Source organism: Sinohyriopsis cumingii, chromosome 1, assembly GCF_028554795.1.
Source record: "Sinohyriopsis cumingii isolate HCF-2022 chromosome 1, ASM2855479v2, whole genome shotgun sequence".
Lineage (NCBI taxonomy): Eukaryota > Metazoa > Mollusca > Bivalvia > Unionida > Unionidae > Sinohyriopsis > Sinohyriopsis cumingii.
Window position 1 is genome coordinate 4,410,131 of NC_142961.1, and position 21,164 is coordinate 4,431,294.

Genomic DNA, 21,164 nt, shown 5'->3' on the forward strand with positions numbered 1-21,164 from the left:
TGGCCCATGGACACATTTGTATTCTTTTAGCATTATGTATATTGCACATATTTAGATAAATCTTTGACAGAATTACAGTTTTTTTTAACCATTTAATGTGATAAAAATCTTAATATTAAAACTTGAAATGAGGACATTGAGCTCAAGGTGATTTTCTGATACCAATAGCATGATTTAAAATCCAATTGAACAATGTTTATTGACTTGTTACATGTAAATATAATCATATAGAATATAAAATAAAAATTTCACTAAAAGAGTTAATATTTTATCTATTGTCAATTTCACTTCATTAATCATGTACTTTTAGCATTTCTATAAAATTAAAGATTTATTTTGAACATTTTATCACCATGTGAGGAAGTAAGTGTGAGCTCCCCTGGCCATGTGGCCAGATGAACATTTGTTATGACTGGGCTGGTTGTGCAATCTGTGTTGTCCATCAGCATTACTAGTTTTAATTTTTCAGCAACAAAAGCATTGGAACCAGTCTAGATTAAACTTACTCAGGGCAAGCTGTATCAAAGTTAAGAATAGCAGTGGGTGTTGCATCCAGAGCAGCCAAAATGGAAAACTTATTTTTGACTTTTCGAGAATGGCTCAGCCAATTTCTGATCAAACTTGCAAGGAATGTTTTATATGAATTTTGCATTGGGTAGCTGTTCTAGTGACAATGTGACTTTGTTATAAACTATTTGGAAAACCTGTTTTTGATCCTTCTCTTGAACAGCTGAGTCAGTTTCATTCATACTTGGTCGAAATGTTTGTGAGGCTGTGCTCTATCAAAAATTGAATCAGAGGTGGCTACCATTGCAACTATGTGACTTCTGTAACAGCTAGATGGATAACCTATTTTTGACCTTTCTAGACCAACTATGTGACTTCTGTAACAGCTAGATGTGATTTCTGTAACCGATAGATGTGACTTCTGTAACCGCTAGATGTGATTTCTGTAACAGCTAGATGTGACTTCTGTAACACCTAGATGGATAACGTATTTTTGACCTTTCTAGACAAACTATGTGATTTCTGTAACCGCTAGATGTGACTTCTGTAACAGCTAGATAGATAACCTTTATTTGACCTTGCAAATGTGATGTCCTAGTACACAACAAATATACAAAACACCTGCTACACTTGTGCAAGTGTGATGTGCAAATACACAATAAATATACAAAACAGCTGCTACACTTGTGCAAATGTGATGTGCAAATGCACAATAAATATACAAAACAGCTGCTACACTTGTGCAAGTGTGATGTGCAAATACACAAATATACAAAACAGCTGCTACACTTGTGCAAGTGTGATGTGCAAATACACAAATATACAAAACAGCTGCTACACTTGTGCAAGTGTGGTGTCCAAATGCACAATAAATATACAAAACAGCTGCTACACTTGTGCAAGTGTGATGTCCAAGTACACAATAAATATACAAAACGGCTGCTACACTTGTGCAAGTGTGATGTGCAAATACACAATAAATATACAAAACAGCTGCTACACTTGTGCAAGTGTGCTGTGCAAATACACAAATATACAAAACAGCTGCTACACTTGTGCAAGTGTGATGTCCAAGTACACAATAAATATACAAAACAGCTGCTACACTTGTGCAAGTGTGCTGTGCAAATACACAAATATACAAAACAGCTGCTACACTTGTGCAAGTGTGGTGTCCAAATGCACAATAAATATACAAAACAGCTGCTACACTTGTGCAAGTGTGATGTGCAAATACACAAATATACAAAACAGCAGCTACACTTGTGCAAGTGTGATGTGCAAATACACAAATATACAAAACAGTTGCTACACTTGTGCAAGCGTGATGTCCAAATACACAATAAATATACAAAACAGCTGCACTCATTCATTTGACCAATAATGCCAAAAAACAGTCCTATTTTGGTTTTAAATTTTTTTATTTCCTTGTATGAAACTCTTTCAGTCGGAAATTTACATACAAGAGTTGAAAATGAACAATGTTAATAACAAAATGAACCATGAAAACCATTTCACACATTATTAGAATTGTAATTGAACTGGACACACAAACTTCTTAAACATCTAAGATATCCCTATGTACATGATAACACAGGTTGTGCCTTGATGAAAGAATCATGCAAAATGATTCATATATATCTATGCTACTGAAATTTATTCATAACAACAAAACTATACTAGATATAGAAATGTAGACAGATTCACTTTTTCAATTACCTTTCAAAGAAAACAAATAATAAAGTATACAGTACCCTTCTGCACAAAAGTAGAAATTCTACAAACAGTATTGTCCTTCGTCTTTAATGAAATTGCTAAAAACATGCAAGAACACTGTTACAATATAGGTAGGTTATTAAGTATCCATATTGCAAAGCTGTCCTGTCTTATGATTGATGGTACCCATCTGATGTTTGGAATTGTGTTCAGGTCATTTTTCTTAGGGTTAAGTGTTGCATATAAGCATTATTTTTTAGAGTCGCATTAGTTGGCATTGATGTGTGGAGGAACCACACCTTACAGTTCAAGTTGATATTGATGTGTGCAATTACCACACCTTACAGTTCAAGTTGGTATTGATATGTGCAGTTACCACACCCTGCAGTTCAAGTTGGTATTGATATGTGCAATTACCACATGCTGCAGTTCAAGTTGGTATTGATATGTGCAGTTACCACACCCTGCAGTTCAAGTTGGTATTGATATGTGCAGTTACCACACCCTGCAGTTCAAGTTGGTATTGATGTGTGTAGTTACCACACCCTGCAGTTCAAGTTGGTATTGATGTGTGCAGTTACCACACCCTGCAGTTCAAGTTGGTATTGATATGTGCAGTTACCACACCCTGCAGTTCAAGTTGGTATTGATGTGTGCAGTTACCACACTCTGCAGTTCAAGTTGTTATTGATATGTGCAGTTACCACACCTTACAGTTCAAGTTGGTATTGATGTGTGCAGTTACCACACCCTGCAGTTCAAGTTGGTATTGATATGTGCAGTTACCACACCCTGCAGTTCAAGTTAGATAAATATGACCTGTGTCTTAAAGTGAGTTGGGATGATCTTTGAATAAGCTCAGTTTGTCTGGGTTTTGGTTTGTGCTGAGGTCATATTGTCAGATACTATTGCTTTATAAAGTCACACAAATTGGTATATAGAACTGTGTCATGTGGAGGCCTGCATCTTTCAGTGTCAAAGATTTTTGTTTCTTGGTGTAGTATTTTTGGTTAATGATTGCTTTTAGTACATTTTGTCAAGTGTTTTTGCTAATGGAGTTACAAAATGTGGTATGTGTGTCATGAGAAGAACTGTAGCCATCAGTTAAGAGTAGGTCACTATGACACGTATTTCATTTTTCAGTGATTATTGAATACCTTTGCATTTTGGCACTTTCTCTCATACTCTTACTCATTGAGATATTTCAACTGGTATTTAGATGTGTCTTGTGGAGTACTTTACATTTCAATGAAAATTAGGCTAGTGTGTCCTCTATTTTAGTGTCCATTAATTTTGATTAACCTTTATGTTGAGCTCATTATCTAGGGCACTATTGCCTATGGAGTTCTATAATATCGAATGTAACTGCATCATGAGAAGTATTACAGCCATCAGTGAAAACTAGGTCAAATTAGCCCATATTTCATGGTTCAGGATTTGTGCTTACCTTTGCATGGAACTGTTTCTCTAGTTTAGGGGTTTGTGTTGAAAGTTAACAGAAAAACAAATGGATGAAGATAAAAAAAAGGATCACATATAAAGAAAGGATTATCAAATATGTGATAGCTCTAATGACATATAAAGGAAAGATTATCAAATATGTTGCTGTGATAGCTCTAATGTCACACAAATGAGATGGTTCTGTTTTGCTGACAATATGTAATTTGTTTTTTTTTGTATACATTTTGAACAAGCCCAATATGGCATGGTATAACCTGAGAATCAAACAAGCGGAAAGAAAAACTGAATTGGATGACGATTGGCCATAATAAAGGGGCAAAATGATGTAGCACCAATTATATGAACATTTGTAAATTGTATAAAAAAAATGTCATGGATGGTGAAGAAGATCTTGTTGATTAATGAATTAAAAATTTACAGTGAAAAGTCATTGATTTTAAAGACTGCCATTTGGCTTGTAAAGATAAAAACGTATAAATTTGATTTCAATCCGAAAATTAAGCTGGATGTGATGGCTTTACATATCATTGATATATTATGGTGATTTTGTAGGTAAAATATAAATATAAGTTCCCTGCCATCTGATGTACAGTATATATCAGAGCCAGGCTAGCAAAGCTGTGAATAATGGATGGATAATCATTTGTATGACACTTGACTATTTTAAAAATACAGGTATTAGACATATACAATTGATTGCAGTAACAGTAAAAGTGATGAATATAGTTGAGTTAACATTACTCTGTGAATGCATATTAAAACCTATAAATATCCACATTAAAAGCAATTGATGATATGTACAGAATGCATCTTAAAACCTTTAAGTATCCACATTAAAAGCAATTGATGATTTTTACAGAATAAATGTACAGGTATTTCCATTAACATCAAACTAATGAGGTTTGGACCAAGTAACTCATTTGAAAAGCAGAACAGCTTTGCCTTTATTTATCCATAGACTGCTCAGATTAATATTTCCATTGATAATTAATTTTGTTTCAAAGCTATTATTATAATTTTTGGGCTCTTAATCTATTTAATCTGTTACAAATTTGTTGTTAGTACTTATTGGTGTGGACTGATTATGTGTGCTAAGCTCTGTTATTAAGGTCTGGTCATTTAACAATCCAAACAATAAAGAGTCAAATTATATATTTGTACATCAAGATGAATAAATAAATAAATAATATCTAAATAAATAAATACAGAAAACAAGTATGCAGATAATAAAAACTTCTCAGATCTTTTTCATTAAAATATACATGCTGGTGTATCTAGTAGCAGTATCTCACTATTCAAGGAAGCCAGACAACTTTACCATACTACAGGTGAGTTATTTTTATAAAGGTATATATTATAAACAGTACCATATATACTCACTTGTATGTTTGTTCTACAGATTACACCCAACAAACTGCACTGAACCAGATCTGCCAATGCATTATGTGGCAGCATATTTGGGTCTGTCCAGTTTGCAGTTGAACCTAGTGAGTATATACTGTAACATAATATAATGAAGATCGTATCAAATAAAAGCATACCAGGGAATGATTACATGCTCCTGAATATAAGAAGTTCTTTGCATTGTTTGAAATTGCCTCCAAACGTTTTTGCTTATGTTATAGAATGTCACATGAGGATTGCTTTGGTTTTGTGTTCATTGCCTCACAAATGGTCTCTTTGGTGCCAAGGTAATTGGAGTAAAGTGCCTTGCCCAAGGACACACCACAGTGTCCAACCCAAGCTTATCCAATGGTACCATTGAAACCCTTTCCCTTTTGGTGGTGTATCCGGCAAGCTAGCCACTGTCTTCCAACCTATGACGAATATTCTAAATGGAGGTTTATAGCATTGAATTAGTTTTTGGATATAGCTCTGAGCAAAGGAATTGTTAATGTTGCAATGAACATTTATATAAGTATAGTTAGGTGTGTCGCATCATCCTAAACCTAGCAATTTTCCATGCAAAGAACATTTTTTCATCAAACTTTTAAGAATTTGAAGTATTTTGATCAAAAAGCGTACTTTCTTGCAGACTTTTAGTGCATAGGGTATTATTTCACTCAACTAGTTTCCTGTATCAGAGGTGAACAACATCCTCAGATACTTCCAAAAAGGTTCAAATATTTCACGTAAAATTAACATTTGGACAGAAAAATACTCGTATACAATACGAGGAATCAAAATTTGAGCACTGACATTAGAAGTATTGGACAACATGAATAAACATTTATGTGATATTGTAATCGCAGAGACTTGAGAGAGAAACAGTTCAAACAATTTGACACTTTACAGTACTATGAAAAACCACACGTCTATATTCAAGATGGCAGTTTACACTGGTTGTCTAGAAAATGCATATTATTTACATGGCAGTTTACACTTTGCTGATTAATCAACATTTTGTAAAATATATAAAAAAGAACATACAGACTGGTAAATAATAAAACATTTAAATTATTTTATACCAAATATATAAATATGTAATCCAAATGTTAGGCTGGTATACTCTAAATGCCATTTACATTCTATACACTATATATAAACAAAATTTTTATATTAAAAAAAAGGATTTTATAAAACATTCTTTGTTCTGATGCAAAAGGAAAACAAGATAAGATTACAAATAGTCTGAATTGCAAATTTTTTTGGTACAAATAAAACTTCTGGGTTTTCATTGAGCATTTCTTGATGACATGGTATATCGTCAATAGTTTCTGTGTAATAAATATGTATACAATTTGTTGATGACATGGTATATTATCAGTAGTTTCTGTGTAATAAATATGTATACAATTTGTTGATGACATGGTATATCGTCAGTAGTTTCTGTGTAATAAATATGTATACAATTTGTTGATGACATGGTATATCATCAGTAGTTGCTGTGTAATAAATATGTATACAATTTGTTGATGACATGGTATATCGTCAGTAGTTTCTGTGTAATAAATATGTATACAATTTGTTGATGACATGGTATATCGTCAGTAGTTGCTGTGTAATAAATATGTATACAATTTGTTGATGACATGGTATATCGTCAGTAGTTTCTGTGTAATAAATATGTATACAATTTGTTGATGACATGGTATATCGTTAGTAGTTTTTGTGTAATAAATATGTATACAATTTGTTGATGACATGGTATATCGTCAGTAGTTTCTGTGTAATAAATATGTATACAATTTGTTGATGACATGGTATATCGTTAGTAGTTTTTGTGTAATAAATATGTATACAATTTGTTGATGACATGGTATATCGTCAGTAGTTTCTGTGTAATAAATATGTATACAATTTCAAACATGAATAATTTAATTGAATTTACTCTATTTTCCAGTATGCTCTTGACTGTCAAGGGTATGACATTTTTCAAAGTCAAATCATAGCCCAGTGGCAGATTGAACGCCAGATGAATAGTGGGGGAAAAACATGATCTTAAAATTCACAAGCCCAGTGAAGGCACTTTAGTATGAAAAATATTTGCATTATTTCTTCCCTTTTCCACTGCTACAAGTCAATAATAATTTCCCTTCATGAAATGCTTTAAAGTTCTGTTCTGAAACTGTTGGAAAATTCATGAGACGGAGAAAGGTATTGTGTTCTGTTTGTAATGCTTTATGCTGTGCAAATTTTATACCTTGAGATCTGACCGTAGTACTTGTATCAGCACCTTTTGTATAGTGTTTATATGCACTGGATTCTTTTATTATATAACTCAGAAGTTCATTCATCTATCATATGTCCCGTCAATCTTGTAGTCAATGTCACGGTCTGCCTTGCCTTTTCTTGCACAGATGTGATAGTGTGAATATTTATTATTTAAAGCAAGTTTAGATAAATAAGGAATATTTTAACTTGTCCATTAGATTCTAATCATACTGGATTTCAGGTCTTAACCTAACCTCAGGCAGCTTGTGATGCACATTGCTGATTTTAAGAGGAACGTTAACTGTTAATAATATAAAATCATTTGTTTCTAACGATTAACCACAGTGAGGATTTTGTTCAAAGCATGATTGACGTACCCAAACTGTAGCTCCCAAAAGCCATGTTTGATATGTTTACATGATAATTAAGGAGATACATGCTTACAGCTTGACAAATAATTAAATGGATAAAAACAAGGTTGCTAATCTCAAAAGTTGGCTTGTCAAATATTTTCATGCATGACGCCAATTTCAAGGTGACTAGATGATAACTGTAAAGTAAATGGATAAAACAATTTCAACAAATCCGTTCATCATGAGTTTGCAGCTCTAATACAGGGATTTACAAACTTTGTAAAAGCCAGCTCTTTTAGCTACAGTATATCTGCATTCTAATCTACATAACTAGCACATTTACATATATGGTAGCTTCCTATGATCTCATGGGTTCTTTGATATTGTTGTATTGAATTTTTATATATTTTTTCTGCATAGCGCCATGTTCTTACCTTATATACACTACATGACCATAAGTTACTAGTTCTGCATCACCAGTTGGTTTCTGGAAAATGTCAGGATACACACATGAATATCACTGTTTCCAAATAATGGTCATACTTCATGTTCTCAAATAAAATCTATATCTACTTAAAGTCAGTGCCACTGTAATAAATCATCTGATAATGTCCAAAGATGCAATGCAAGAGTCAGATCACATGATTGCTGTATTTATCAAGAGATTTAATCTATGGTAGCAAATAAGAGTCAAAATGTGAAGTATAGATAGTTGTTGTTTTCTAGTGTCATTCACAGTTGACAGGTGTTGACTTTAAAACTTTGATGTACACAATTTATTACTTTCATTGGAACACTGGGAGTTATTTTAATAGTCTCTGGCTGTCATGTACTTTCCTGCTCATATTGGTGGCCATTCTCACTGACAGTCCTGACTGACAATCCTGACACTATTGCTGGTGGTTCCAGATGCAGATAAGTTTCTGTTCTTGGCTTGCAAAGGTGGCAGAATGAGTGTCATGGATGTAGCATCCATTTTTCAAGTTGATTTACACTTTATACAACATATACATCAAGTTCCCAACATTAGGACAAGTATATGCCATTGTAAAAATATTTTTTCAGTATTACTGCAGTATCAGAGGAACTCCCCTTGTATAACCTGAAATCTTCATAGTATCCATTTATCAATTGTTTCCCACAGTTATCTGATTTAAACTGGAAATTTTGCATTTTAATATAGAGGAAGAAACAACAAATAGACATATATAATACCTTAAAGGCCACGTCTTTATTTACTTGTTTGCCAATTGCAAAATTTAAGACCGGTGATACCATAGCACTCTGGTACATATTTTTTGAAAAGTTTAATTAATGGTTTTAGGCGCCAACAAAAAGAAAAAGAAAACTAAAGTTAAATATAATGTGATTTCCTTAAAATATCCCATACTCTATCTCATTTTTAAAAATTTATCATGGGATATTGCTTGGTGGCTAGCTCAAATTTGATTAGGTAAGTTCAATTTCCATGTCAACTTGCTGACTTTTATCAAACTCAAACTTTGTAAAACCATAATTAAATGCAGATTCATTGCCTTGATACAAGTTCTTAATTAGTTATTTAAAAAAGTACAATTAGGATGAATTGCCAGAATATTTGTAATTATTGTATAATTAATAACTATGATATCAAAAAGTTGAGCAATCTCTTTGGTGGTGAATATTTCACACTGAAATAATGTTAATTCATGATAGGAACACAAAGTATGAATTATAGTCATGTAAATGTGAACACGTTTGGAATGCCTGAATCAGTATATAAACACTGCTGTTCTTTCTAATAACATCCTTCTGAATTCATCACTGTGGTAAAAAGAAAGTTTGACTCCCATTTGGTATTGAAAACACATCATGAAATCCCCTGAGAAAGCTCAATTAAGGCAAGTGCAGATATCCATTTATCTGTTTGCTCACTGAACTGATTTGTTATTGATGCACTCTCCATGGGCTGCTTGCTTGGTTCAAGGTTCATCACTAGTTTGTCATGTTCCTGTCTGACTCTCTTCTGAGTGTGCACCTTCTCTTGTCTAGACTCCGCTTGTCTGTAATGAAATTACATATACAGGGAAAACATTAAGCTTTCACTAGCAGTGCAAATACACACATGATTATGTGGCACTGGTCAGTAGTATTAAGTGTTGTCATATAAACCCTGAAAAATATGTCACATTAACGATACATCCACATTACAACCATTGGTAGCAGAAGATACAATATTTGAATAAGAAACAGGGCACAATTTGTAAGTGTTGTCAGATAAAACCTGCAAAATGTGTCACATTAATGATACATCCACATTACAACCATTGGTGGCAGAAGATTCGAATAAGAAACAGGGCACAATTTTTAAGTAACAGTAAGACCCTAAGTACATGTATAAAGACAGGCCTGGCAAACAGAATGGCTCACCTTTTTTAACTATAACTCCACCCATTTTTCTGCGAATAGACAAATAATGCCACAAACTAGATGGATACTTTAAATTTGAATGTTCATCTACATTTATATTCCAATTATTTGCAAATTTTGAAGTCTCTGTGTCAAAACAGTAGAGAAGAAGTGGCATGACAACATGACGAACTCGTGTTCAGATTATTATTGTTGCAACAATGTACAGAATTTTTATTACCATGACTGCAAGTTTTCCTTCACACTGCAGACATTGTAGCAGTATGACTGAAAAATTGTTAAAGCTACATTAAAAATCCAAATCACACACACACTCAGTCATATCGCTACGATGTCTGCAGTGTGACAGTTTATAGTGATGTCTAGTACTGGGACATCACGCTGCAGACATGTAGCACGATGTCCCACCCAGTCACATTATCCTGACACCAGGCCGACTAGTCCTAACACTAACCTCTTAATGCTGAGTGTCAAGCGAGGCAGCTGTTAGTACCATTTTTGTAAGTCTTTGGTATGACTCGGCCGGGGATCGAGCCCACGACCTCCCGCATCCTTGGCGGACGCTCTAACCACTAGGCCACCGGAGCGGTAAATTTACTAGATAAGGTAAAATAAAGCGACTATATATGTTTTGTACGTAATTCTGCCTTTGAAAAATAAAAGTTGTCCGAATGAGCATGTGAATGTATACATTTCATTGCAAATAGCGATGAATATATTTGCTGAATACCTTAGAAGCCACTTTGAAACGGCCATATTTGTGTCTTTTCTAACTTTTTCGTTGACGTCGACGTTTGTAGATTTTCTGTCCAAGGTAGCGTAAGGATGCTCAGGGCAGTGTCTGTTAGCATGAGCAAATCGGCTCAGACAACCTGTTAAGATAAATAAGACGTCAACTTATATATATATATATATATATATATATATATATATATATATATATATATATATATATATATATATATATATATATATATTCAGCAAGAACAACAAAGGAAGATGACCGCATTATTTTTCAAGGCCATTGCCAACTCCAGCCCTGACACCCATGGCTCGTCTATACTCCTGGGGATGAGATAACGAAGCAAAAACACGTATACCAGTCGTGCACTTGTAAAACTCCGTTAACTTGTATATTCAAGATTTCGGAAATACCAAATATGTATAATATTGGAGAAATAATAAAACATTACCTTACAAGCACGTATGTACTCACATTTTCAATGTATCCATACAATGAGCTGGCGAATAACCCGAAGGAATGTGAAACAAATTAATAATTCCAATAGCCTGATACGCACATAACTTGATATAACTTTCCTAAGCAGGATTATTTAACATTGTGAAAACATTAAAACAATACGACAACGTTATGGAAACTATCTCCCAAAGTTATATTACGTCGATTTTACCTGTTTTTGCAATAGCTTGATCAAAGTTTTCATAATGGAGTGATTGGGAAGCTCATGCCCATGCTCAAACTCGTCATTGATCTTGACCGTAAAAACCTTGATCCTGACCGTAAAAGCCTTGATCCTGACCGTAAAAGCATTGATCTTGACCGTAAAAGCCTTGACCCTGACCGTAAAAGCCTTGATCTTGACCGTAAAAGCCTTGATCTTGACCGTAAAAGCTTTGATCTTGACCGTAAAAGCCTTGATCCTGACCGTAAAAGCATTGGTCTGACTCTTGACCGTAAAAGCCTGATTACAACGATGCATCGAAATGAGACGAGAAATGTACTCTTTAGATTTAGACAGGTAGCAAACTCAGTATACCAGATGCAAGATCATCTCATTATTATACGCAAACTCAGTCTACCAGATGCAAGATCATCTCATTATTACACGCAAACTCAGTCTACCAGATCCATGATCATCTCATTAATATACACAAAGTCAGTCTACCAGATCCAAGATCATCTCAATATTATACGCAAACTCAGTCTACCAGATCCAGGATTATCTAACTAATATGCGCAAACTCAGTCTACCAGATCCATGATCATCTCATTAATATACACAAACTCAGTCTACCAGATCCAAGCTCATTTCAATATTATACGCAAACTCAGTCTACCAGATGCAAGATCACCTCAATATTATACGCAAACTCAGTCTACCAGATCCAGGATTATCTAACTAATATGCGCAAACTCAGTCTACCAGATGCATGATCATCTCATTAATATACACAAACTCAGTCTACCAGACCCAAGATCATCTCAATATCATACGCAAACTCAGTCTACCAGATGCATGATCATCTCATTAATATACACAAACTCAGTCTACCAGATCCAAGATCATCTCAGTATTATACGCAAACTCAGTCTACCAGATCCAGGATTATCTAACTAATATGCGCAAACTCAGGCTACCAGATCCATGATCATCTCAATATGCGCAAGTTCATTCTACCAGATCCAAGAGGGGTCACTAGTGGCCGAGTGGTCTAAAGCGCTCACCGTTACGGATCACTGCCATATCACCTCTGTCTGCGTGGGTTCGAGTCTCGTCTCGGCCAATGTGGGTATGTGAGAAAGCTTGCCGGTAGCTTCTCGTGGGTCGGTGATTCTTTCCGGGGTTTTCCAGGGTTCTTCCTCCATCATTTATACTGGCCGCCATGTATAGCCTATCTTGTGCTGAAAATGGCGTTAAACCCTATAACAACAATAACAACCAGATCCAAGATAATTTCATTAGTATGCGCAGATCTCACGTATCAATGTTACTGAACCTGACGGCGATGATTTGAGTGTAATATCTTGATCAAAGTTTTCATAATGGAGTAATTATGTAACTGGATCAAATTCCGATCAAAACTCGGTTTCCACAGTGGTACCAAGCATAGCCAGCCAGATGCAAAAATATTTTTCTGATAAATATTCATATATCTTTTTTATCATGATTATTATCAAACTCGTACAACACCTTGGTGATGTAAGAATTGTTAACAGGATGAATCAAAATCTTATCGAAAAAATAGGTGCTACACTGTTGACAAGCATAGCCAATCAGATCATTCAATTTAAATATGCATCCATTTCACTCATAATCATACTCAGTCGAGATCTTCAAGCTACATGCCAAGTTTGATCAAATTCCTATATAAAACGAGGCTCTCCAGATCGGTAAAAAAAAGTCGAACTCAGACATTTATACAACAAAATATGTATAGGTCCTACTGGCACTAAAATTGATCCAATATATTTATGATACCAGCATGACAAGACAAGATAAGACAAGAAGAGACAAGACTTAATCACACTCAGGTTGCATGAGGTATAAAAGAAAAAGAACATGTATATATATATATATATATATATATATATATATATATATATATATATATATATATATATATATATATATATATATATATATATAGCGCGTTATGATATTACATAATGCTTAACAGAGTTTACAGTATTTGGAAAGCACAATCTAAAAGCCTGCCAATATTTGTTAACAGTCGTACGTTACTTGTATTCATTAACTGATTACATGTATAAACGTTACCTGTATTCATTAACTGATTAAATGTATAGACATTACCTGTATGCATTAACTGATTAAATGTATAGACGTTACCTGTATTCATTAACTGATTAAATGTATAAAGGTTACCTGTATTCATTAACTGATTAAATGTATAAACGTTACCTGTATTCATTAACTGATTAAATGTATAAAGGTTACCTGTATTCATTAACTGATTAAATGTATAAAGGTTAGTCGTGGAGGTGTAAAAGTGAGGTATACATTTTCGTCCTTCATCATGAAATCAATAACAAGAGAGAAGATAGTGATATTGATCCCCTATTTCTTGAGACTGATAAAGCGTGCAATATCTTTCGTTATAGGGAACGTAAGCCAACCAGTTTCGACGGGAAAACTATGATTTGCAGTTCTAAACTTAATTAAAATTTATATATATTTTTTGGTAACGAGAAACAGATCTTTCCTAAATCCAAACTCGTTTTAAAAAAAGCTGTAATTTAGACCTTTAGCTAACGTATTGATGTTAGCTGTCCAAGCTTGTATGCATTTATCATTTAGTTGTTGTTCTTCCGAATTAGTTAACATTTAACTAATACAAAGCTTTGATTTTTCCATACACAACCTAACCCAACATAATATAATATACTTCAAGGAACCATGTATTGTCATAGGAATTATCACCAAAGTGTTTGCATAAGAGAGAATACAAACGATAATGTTTCCTCATAACCACTAACCACTTTAGCCTAATAGTTTACCATGCGCCTTTTCATGTTCATGTTTAAGGGGAGATGACAAAGTTCGCCTTATACCATATATAGAGGGGTACATTTCTTGACATTCAATACACTTCAGAGGAAAGAAAGATTGTTTTTTTTTCTTTCTCGACTATATCAGATTTCACAAATCCCCAAATTTTACAAGCATGTGTTAAAATCTGTACAATGGTTTAATCGAACAGTTTCAGTTGACAATCAGTAGTCAAATCTAGATTGTGTATTAGCTATTTTAAGTATATGCATACCTTTATTAGCTTTTTAAGTATATGCATACCTTTATTAGCTATTTTAAGTATATGCATACCTTTATTAGCTTTTAAGTATATGCATACCTTTATTAGCTTTTTTACCTTTATTAGCTATGGATACTTGACTATTCAGGTCGATGGAGAACTTTACATTCTTGTGAAATATACGACCTAAGCACTTATATTCATTTACAACATAAATATCGGCATTGCTTAAATTTATATGTATGCTTCTTTTTGGAACCAAATACAATAATATTTGTTTTCTCTCTGTTGATTGCAAGTTTCCAGTAATCGCAACGTCTACTAAACATATCAAGAGTATGTTGCGTGTCAGAAGATTATCTGCGACAAGTACAGTGTCATCTGCGTATAAAAGCAAAATAGCATTTAACATATTTACAAGGTCACATGTTTGGAAGGTACAGCGCATCCAGCTCCTCTGTCTATACCCACCTTCCAGTTACAAATATAAATGTTATTATTTCTACACAAATTCAGTAAATGCATACCATACCTATTTCTAGTTTTTTGTCTTGTGAGTATCGTACATGGGGTATATCAGCCCAATTAGCACGTTTAATTCAAATCCGGTTAGAAATGCTGTCTCTTGAGTGAAGCTCGTCCAGTCAGATGCAAGCGATGGCGTAGCAATCATTTACGCAACTCTTTAATCTTAACTGGAGGTGGAGGTGGCCTAAAGGGCCCTTAATTCCTATCCAACAACATTCTTTTAATGGGGGGGGGGGGGCCCGCAAAATTTCTTGTCTAGGAATCATGTTTACCAAGTTTGATAATAAAATCTTATAAGACATAGAGTTGTTTAACTTTTGACAAATCTAGCCAATCAGGGGCAATATGATATCATTAATAGGAGTGACATATTCCAACTGATCGAAACCGGATCGGAGAAAATTGCCCTCTGGAAAACGAGCATGCTGACGGACTACTTGAGACAGACGTAGAGTAGCAACACACTGCGTCCGTCCTTACGGGTCCAGACAAAATATTATTACCTTGTACTGAACAGACAAAGGGCTTCTCCCCCGTATGAAGTCTCTGGTGGGTTTTTAACTGACCACTTTGACAAAATGCTTTGCCGCATCCTGGGTAGTCGCACACATACGGACGTTCACCTAAAAATAATAATAATACTAATAATAATAATAATAATAATAATAATAATATAGTGTATAGCACGCAGTTGGACTATAAATCAGCCCCTCGCCTATAATAATACTGACTGGCCGTTTAAGACATATCGTCCATCAATATCAACACAGATTGGGGGGGGGGGACTGATTTATCGGACTAAGCACGCAGTACTAAGACAAAGACAACATAGAATGGGTGTACACTGCAGGGGTCTCAAAATCAAACCACTGCGACGGCCGCATGAGGTCATTTTAGATGGCCTAAGGGCCGCACCACCTTTGTTATCTCTCATGACACCTTGTGACGCTAATCATTTTGCGGGCCACATGATACGGCTTGGCGGGTCGCGTGTTTGAGACCCCCAGTGTAAAGTATCGATGTCCCGACCGACTCATAAAAGCAAGCATGTCTCTAAAACCATTCCTATAACTGCAACAAACTTGGTACACATGTCCATCAAGCTACGCTGATACCTTTTCATATTTTTCAGTTCAAAACCCATGTTCATCCTCTACAACTCTGAAACTGATAGTTACCTACTGTTATCCTACATGATGCTAGATGTTACCCTTTTGTGCAAACAAAATAGATGATGAAAACATTTTTTTTCTTCCTGACATTGTTTTACGTCAGAAAAGAGGTACAAATTTTGATATGATAATTTAGAGTAAGTTGGATATGATATTCATAATGCTGTAAGTTATATTGACACTAATTAAGCACGTTTGATCATGATAGGACACCTTTAATTAATAATTATGTACATAAAATTTATGTAAAAAGGCAATGTTTAATACAGGTGAAGTAAATGTGCTGAAACATACTTAATCATTAAACTTGCTAGCGACTGAGGGAGAATTTCTTTTTTTTTATAATGAATTAATTTGGTTACTTTTAAATGTTATAATAATTAAAGTTAAATGTAAGTATCCATATGTGTGCATTGTAAAGGATGTGTGAATTGAACGCAAGAGTGAAAGAGAGCAAGCGCATTTTCCATATTAATATTTTATGCTAGATAGTAATTGTGTTGTCATTGTCGTTGTCATATCCGTTTGTTGGACAAAAGACAATACATAGTCTTATCTTACTTAGAAATTCCCGCATTCAATATCTTTTACGTAACATATGTAAATAAAAGGGTGGTAAAGTAGTACTGAGAGTGGTAAACCATAGGGAACTAGCAAAAGTAGCCGTAAAAGGGATATCGATGGACCATGGTCCTGTTAGTTGGAGCCTTTATCTGAGCGGGGAACCATGATAATCCAATTTAGAGGATTTAACTTGTTCCGTCTTCTGACAAACGGAACATGTCCGGTTTGAATAAGACTTGGGACCGTGAGGATATCAAATTTCAACGAAGCTTTTGTTAATGTGGATATGCAGACTGCATAAGTGTGTATTTTTGGAATTTTCAAACTTGTACGCTAACGGCTTCAGTTTCGTTGCTGCCATTTAACATCATTACTGATTGGAGGGCTTTGAAGTAAACAAGACATCGTGGAAATTTAGATTTCGGAATTTCATGCTATTTCCACGAATTTCCCAAGAGGATTCCTTCAAATTGGATTTCATTATCTAATAAAAGTAAAGACTTGTGTGCAAATCTGTGCTACAATACTACCCACGTGGATCATTCAAAACTTGATAATTACCTCATTTACCGACTCAAACTATGGCCAGATTAGCCAATGCTATTTTTAGCTGCTAAACAATAGACAAAGTGGCATCTGTTATGCTCAGAAGAAAAATAAAAGGAGCAAATCTGGCAAACAGATTTTTCAAAAAGATCGAAGGGGCAAAATGAGCGTACAGTCAATCACTGTATGCTACTTTTGTCATAGTTACGAATATTCTATGTACTGATCTTGTCTTGTTATCAGAAACTTTCCAGTAGTGTGCTTATTGTGTATACTAGAGTGCGCAGTGTACAGTAGTGTTTACTATGTACAGTAGTGTGTTTACTATATATAAATAGTTATCCCCCTCCTTCTTCCCAGACCGCTTCGGAAGTCTAGTGGTTAGAGCGTCCGCCAAGGATGCGGGAAGTCGCGGGTTCAAACCCAGGTCTGATCATGCCAAAGACTTATAAAAACGGTATTTACAGATGCCTCGCTAGGCGCTCAGCATTAAGTGTTAGTGTTAGGACTAGTCGGCCTCGTGTCAGGATAATGTGATTGGGTGGAACATAATGCTACATAATGCCCCAGTGCTAGACATCACTATAAACTGCCACAATGCAGACATCGTAGCGATATGATTGAACAATTAAGCTACGTTAAAATCCGAATCACACACACACAACAAACGCATAGTGTATGCATGGGCAGACAATCCTCAGCCAAGCGATTCAGCATAGTGCAACACCGATATTTTCTTTTAATGTAGGAACGTTTAAAAGGCAAGGATTCGAATCGTTCATCATTTTCTAGTGTTATTTCCGGGGGAAGAAAACTGAAGATTCAATCCTAATATGTGATTTCAAGCACTTATGTTCAGTGCATGGTCCTAACTGAACAAACACTAACAATCGGAAAGATGGATACCACTTAGACATGCGCCGTTGTTATTAATCGTAGAGAAAGCAAAATAAAAGAAACTGAAGTAAATGATGCATGTACTATGTGTGTGTGTGTGTGTGTGTGTGTGTGTGTGTGAGAGAGAGAGAGAGAGAGAGAGAGAGAGAGAGAGAGAGAGATATGGTGTGTACTATTGGAGAGGGGAGGGGGTGTTAGGAAAGAAAGGGCTTCAACTTAGACCCAGCAGCCAACACGTAAGCACAAGCTATCATGTGACACATTCTCAGAATAAAAATATGCAACTTTTACTATGTGCGTCTATTCCACAATGTTCTCCACCAAAATTCATTGGTACAAGATTCATCTCAGGTAGACATTTGGTTAAGAACATACATACCCCCCCCCCCACCAATCTGGTGTGACTGTTACCTGCATTATATATTAAATCTGAAAGGTTATCTCATTTAGCCCCCAAAACTGTAGCCGCAAGGTGTATAAATATTTTATTTACAATTCAACCAAGTCTGCTCCTGTAGACACACGTCAAAACAAGTACACGCGGTTGGCCTTTAATGCATATATATGCAAATATATTCAAAATGGCATGTATTTTGCCGAGCGACAGTTGCTAGGCACGCCTGAACTTGAACCAGAGCAGACAAATAACCACCAAACAAACAAAACTGCATTATTCTTGGGACAAATGAGTCAGTGGAAATGCACAGACCTGAAATGCCGATAGCTTTTAGCCACTTCTAAATAGTGTTGCTATAGGAAACAATGAAAACAGTTTAAACACTAGCAGACGAAACACGAGCATTATCCCTAGTCTGAACACGCATGTACATACACAGAAATGGTATTTAACACCATTAAAAGACCGACGAGAAAATGACTTAAGTTTCAATAAATCAAAAAATTCCCTTGTGATAAAAAGAAGGGTCCAGATTGAGAGTTAATTATCCGTTGTAATCTTCCGTTAATAATAATAATAATAATAATAATAATAATCATAATAATAAATATTATTTGAACATGTTATGCAAGGCTTGCACTTGGATGCGACGGACAAAATTAGAGATGAAAAGTCTGCGAAACCTGGAGTCTTGGAGGTTTTCATTTAAAATTTAGAGTTAGGAAAACAAAAAAAAAACAAACAAGAACAATTAAAACACCCACCTACCAGTAAACAAATGAAATTTAAAGCCATGCTCAGTTCCCTGTTAAGGTACTTTGGTGTGGAATAAATACATATACTATTTTAAGTAAGTATTTTATTACTACCATAATAATATGTGAGACATGCGTACATTTTCGTGGCAACAAAGTGGAATAGAGGCAAACATAGTCGTCTTACCTGTCTTCGGGATCACAATTCGTTATTTCCAGCGTGCTTACAGAGAGAGAGAGAGAGAGAGAGAGAGAGAGAGTCACCTGTATGTGTTCTCATATGGGCCTGCAAAGATTTTTCCCTGGGGAATACTCTGTTACAGATCTTGCATCGGATATTACTTCTTGACACAGTACCCTCTAGAATAAGCGAATAAATTTTTTCCGCACGCGGTCGTCCGCGCCTGAGGCTGCTGTTGGAATCGGAATCTCCGTCAGCGTCTTGAGAATCACCTTCAGGTGAGCTACATGATGATGACCGTGATCTGGTATACGGTATTTGTCTTAAAGTATCACTCCAGACGTATGGATACATAGTGAGATACATGAGCTCAACCATTGACGCCTTTCTGCTTTTTAAGAAGACACGCGTGATGCGGCATGTATATATATACACAAGCAATCCACTGTCGTGCCCACACTTGTATACTGTTACTATATTTAAACTGGAGATTCCCGATCGATAAGTTGTGTAGCATTTCCACTTTCAAGTTTTCGAGCATATAATTCATACAAAACTCAATAAACTTTGAAAATGGAACCTGTAATCAAGTGTAAAACTTCTACTATTATTCGGCTGATTGCAAATTGTAACTTTCATACAAGATATTTGAGAACACTTTTTATACGTATTATTATATACATGAATATTGTTACTATTCGCGCCACATTCCCCTATTTGGTCACCGTTTGGAACCATTTATTGTATATTGTACTAGGAAAAGAACCAAGATGTATCAAATCAAAACGATCACGTGCTAAATCCGGGCACACGACTGAAAGGTATTTTCCCGTGCATGCTCATAGCGAGTATTGAACCAGCCATTTTGGAGAAAACTCACAAAGTATAGGAGCCGTAAAATCCATTGCCATCCTCTAAAGTGAGAGGAACAATGGAGAATCACTACGGCGTACAGATAACTAATAAGTTTAACATCTTTCTTGATGAGGATTTGGATCCGATAGAAATCCTCCAACAGCAAGAGGAGGCGGCCAAAAGGAAGAAAGAAGAGACGAAGAAAGATGCAGAGAAAACCAAGGGAAAAAGTAAAAGCGCAAAGAAAAGTGCATCTCAGGATGCAAAACCAAAGCCAGCTGAGATCATAGTACCTAAAAAGGAAGGTAAATGAAGGGTGACGTTTATTTTGCAGTACAAAGTTGTGTAATGTTGTACCATGTTTTCCAGGTGTGACTGGATACTTCGTAAATATGACTGAAATCACGTGTTTGACGCCTGGCCTTATTCGTTAAAGTAACATTTTGTTAATAGTAATGCTGTTGACGATACAAATAGAGGAACTGTGTTAAGTATTTATGTTTATTATTACTTGTATTAAACCTGGAATTGTCCTGTATATATAATGTGGAGCTTGAAGCACGTGCCTCGTGCATCAACTTCACTAGTCCATATTGAAAACGTCCCGTTAGGATTGTTACCAGTGTGGACAGCACGATGTCCATCTACATCATA

General features: G+C 35.2%; 1 protein-coding gene across 1 annotated transcript; it reads right to left on the reverse strand.

The window, feature by feature from the left end:
• Positions 1 to 1,909: 1,909 nt before the first annotated feature.
• LOC149806334 (zinc finger protein 367-like) lies at positions 1,910 to 20,047 on the reverse strand. The gene is made up of 4 exons (XM_089951717.1): positions 19,739 to 20,047; positions 15,647 to 15,766; positions 10,831 to 10,972; positions 1,910 to 9,733 (listed from the first exon to the last, which is right to left on the reverse strand). Exons 1-4 carry the CDS (start codon positions 20,031 to 20,033, stop codon positions 9,541 to 9,543), a joined length of 750 nt encoding a protein of 249 aa, XP_089807843.1. The 5' UTR covers positions 20,034 to 20,047; the 3' UTR covers positions 1,910 to 9,540.
• Between the last annotated feature and the right edge of the window lie 1,117 nt (positions 20,048 to 21,164).

Bases quoted from the DNA above. Each gene is read 5' to 3' on its own strand.
- LOC149806334 (XM_089951717.1), bottom strand. From the start codon at position 20,033: ATGGTTGAGCTCATGTATCTCACTATGTATCCATACGTCTGGAGTGAT. The intron at 15,767-19,738 runs GTGACTCTCTCT...TATTATTTTTAG, and splicing joins CCATATGAGAACACATACAG to GTGAACGTCCGTATGTGTGC. The intron at 9,734-10,830 runs GTATTCAGCAAA...ATTTCATTACAG, and splicing joins GTTTCAAAGTGGCTTCTAAG to ACAAGCGGAGTCTAGACAAG.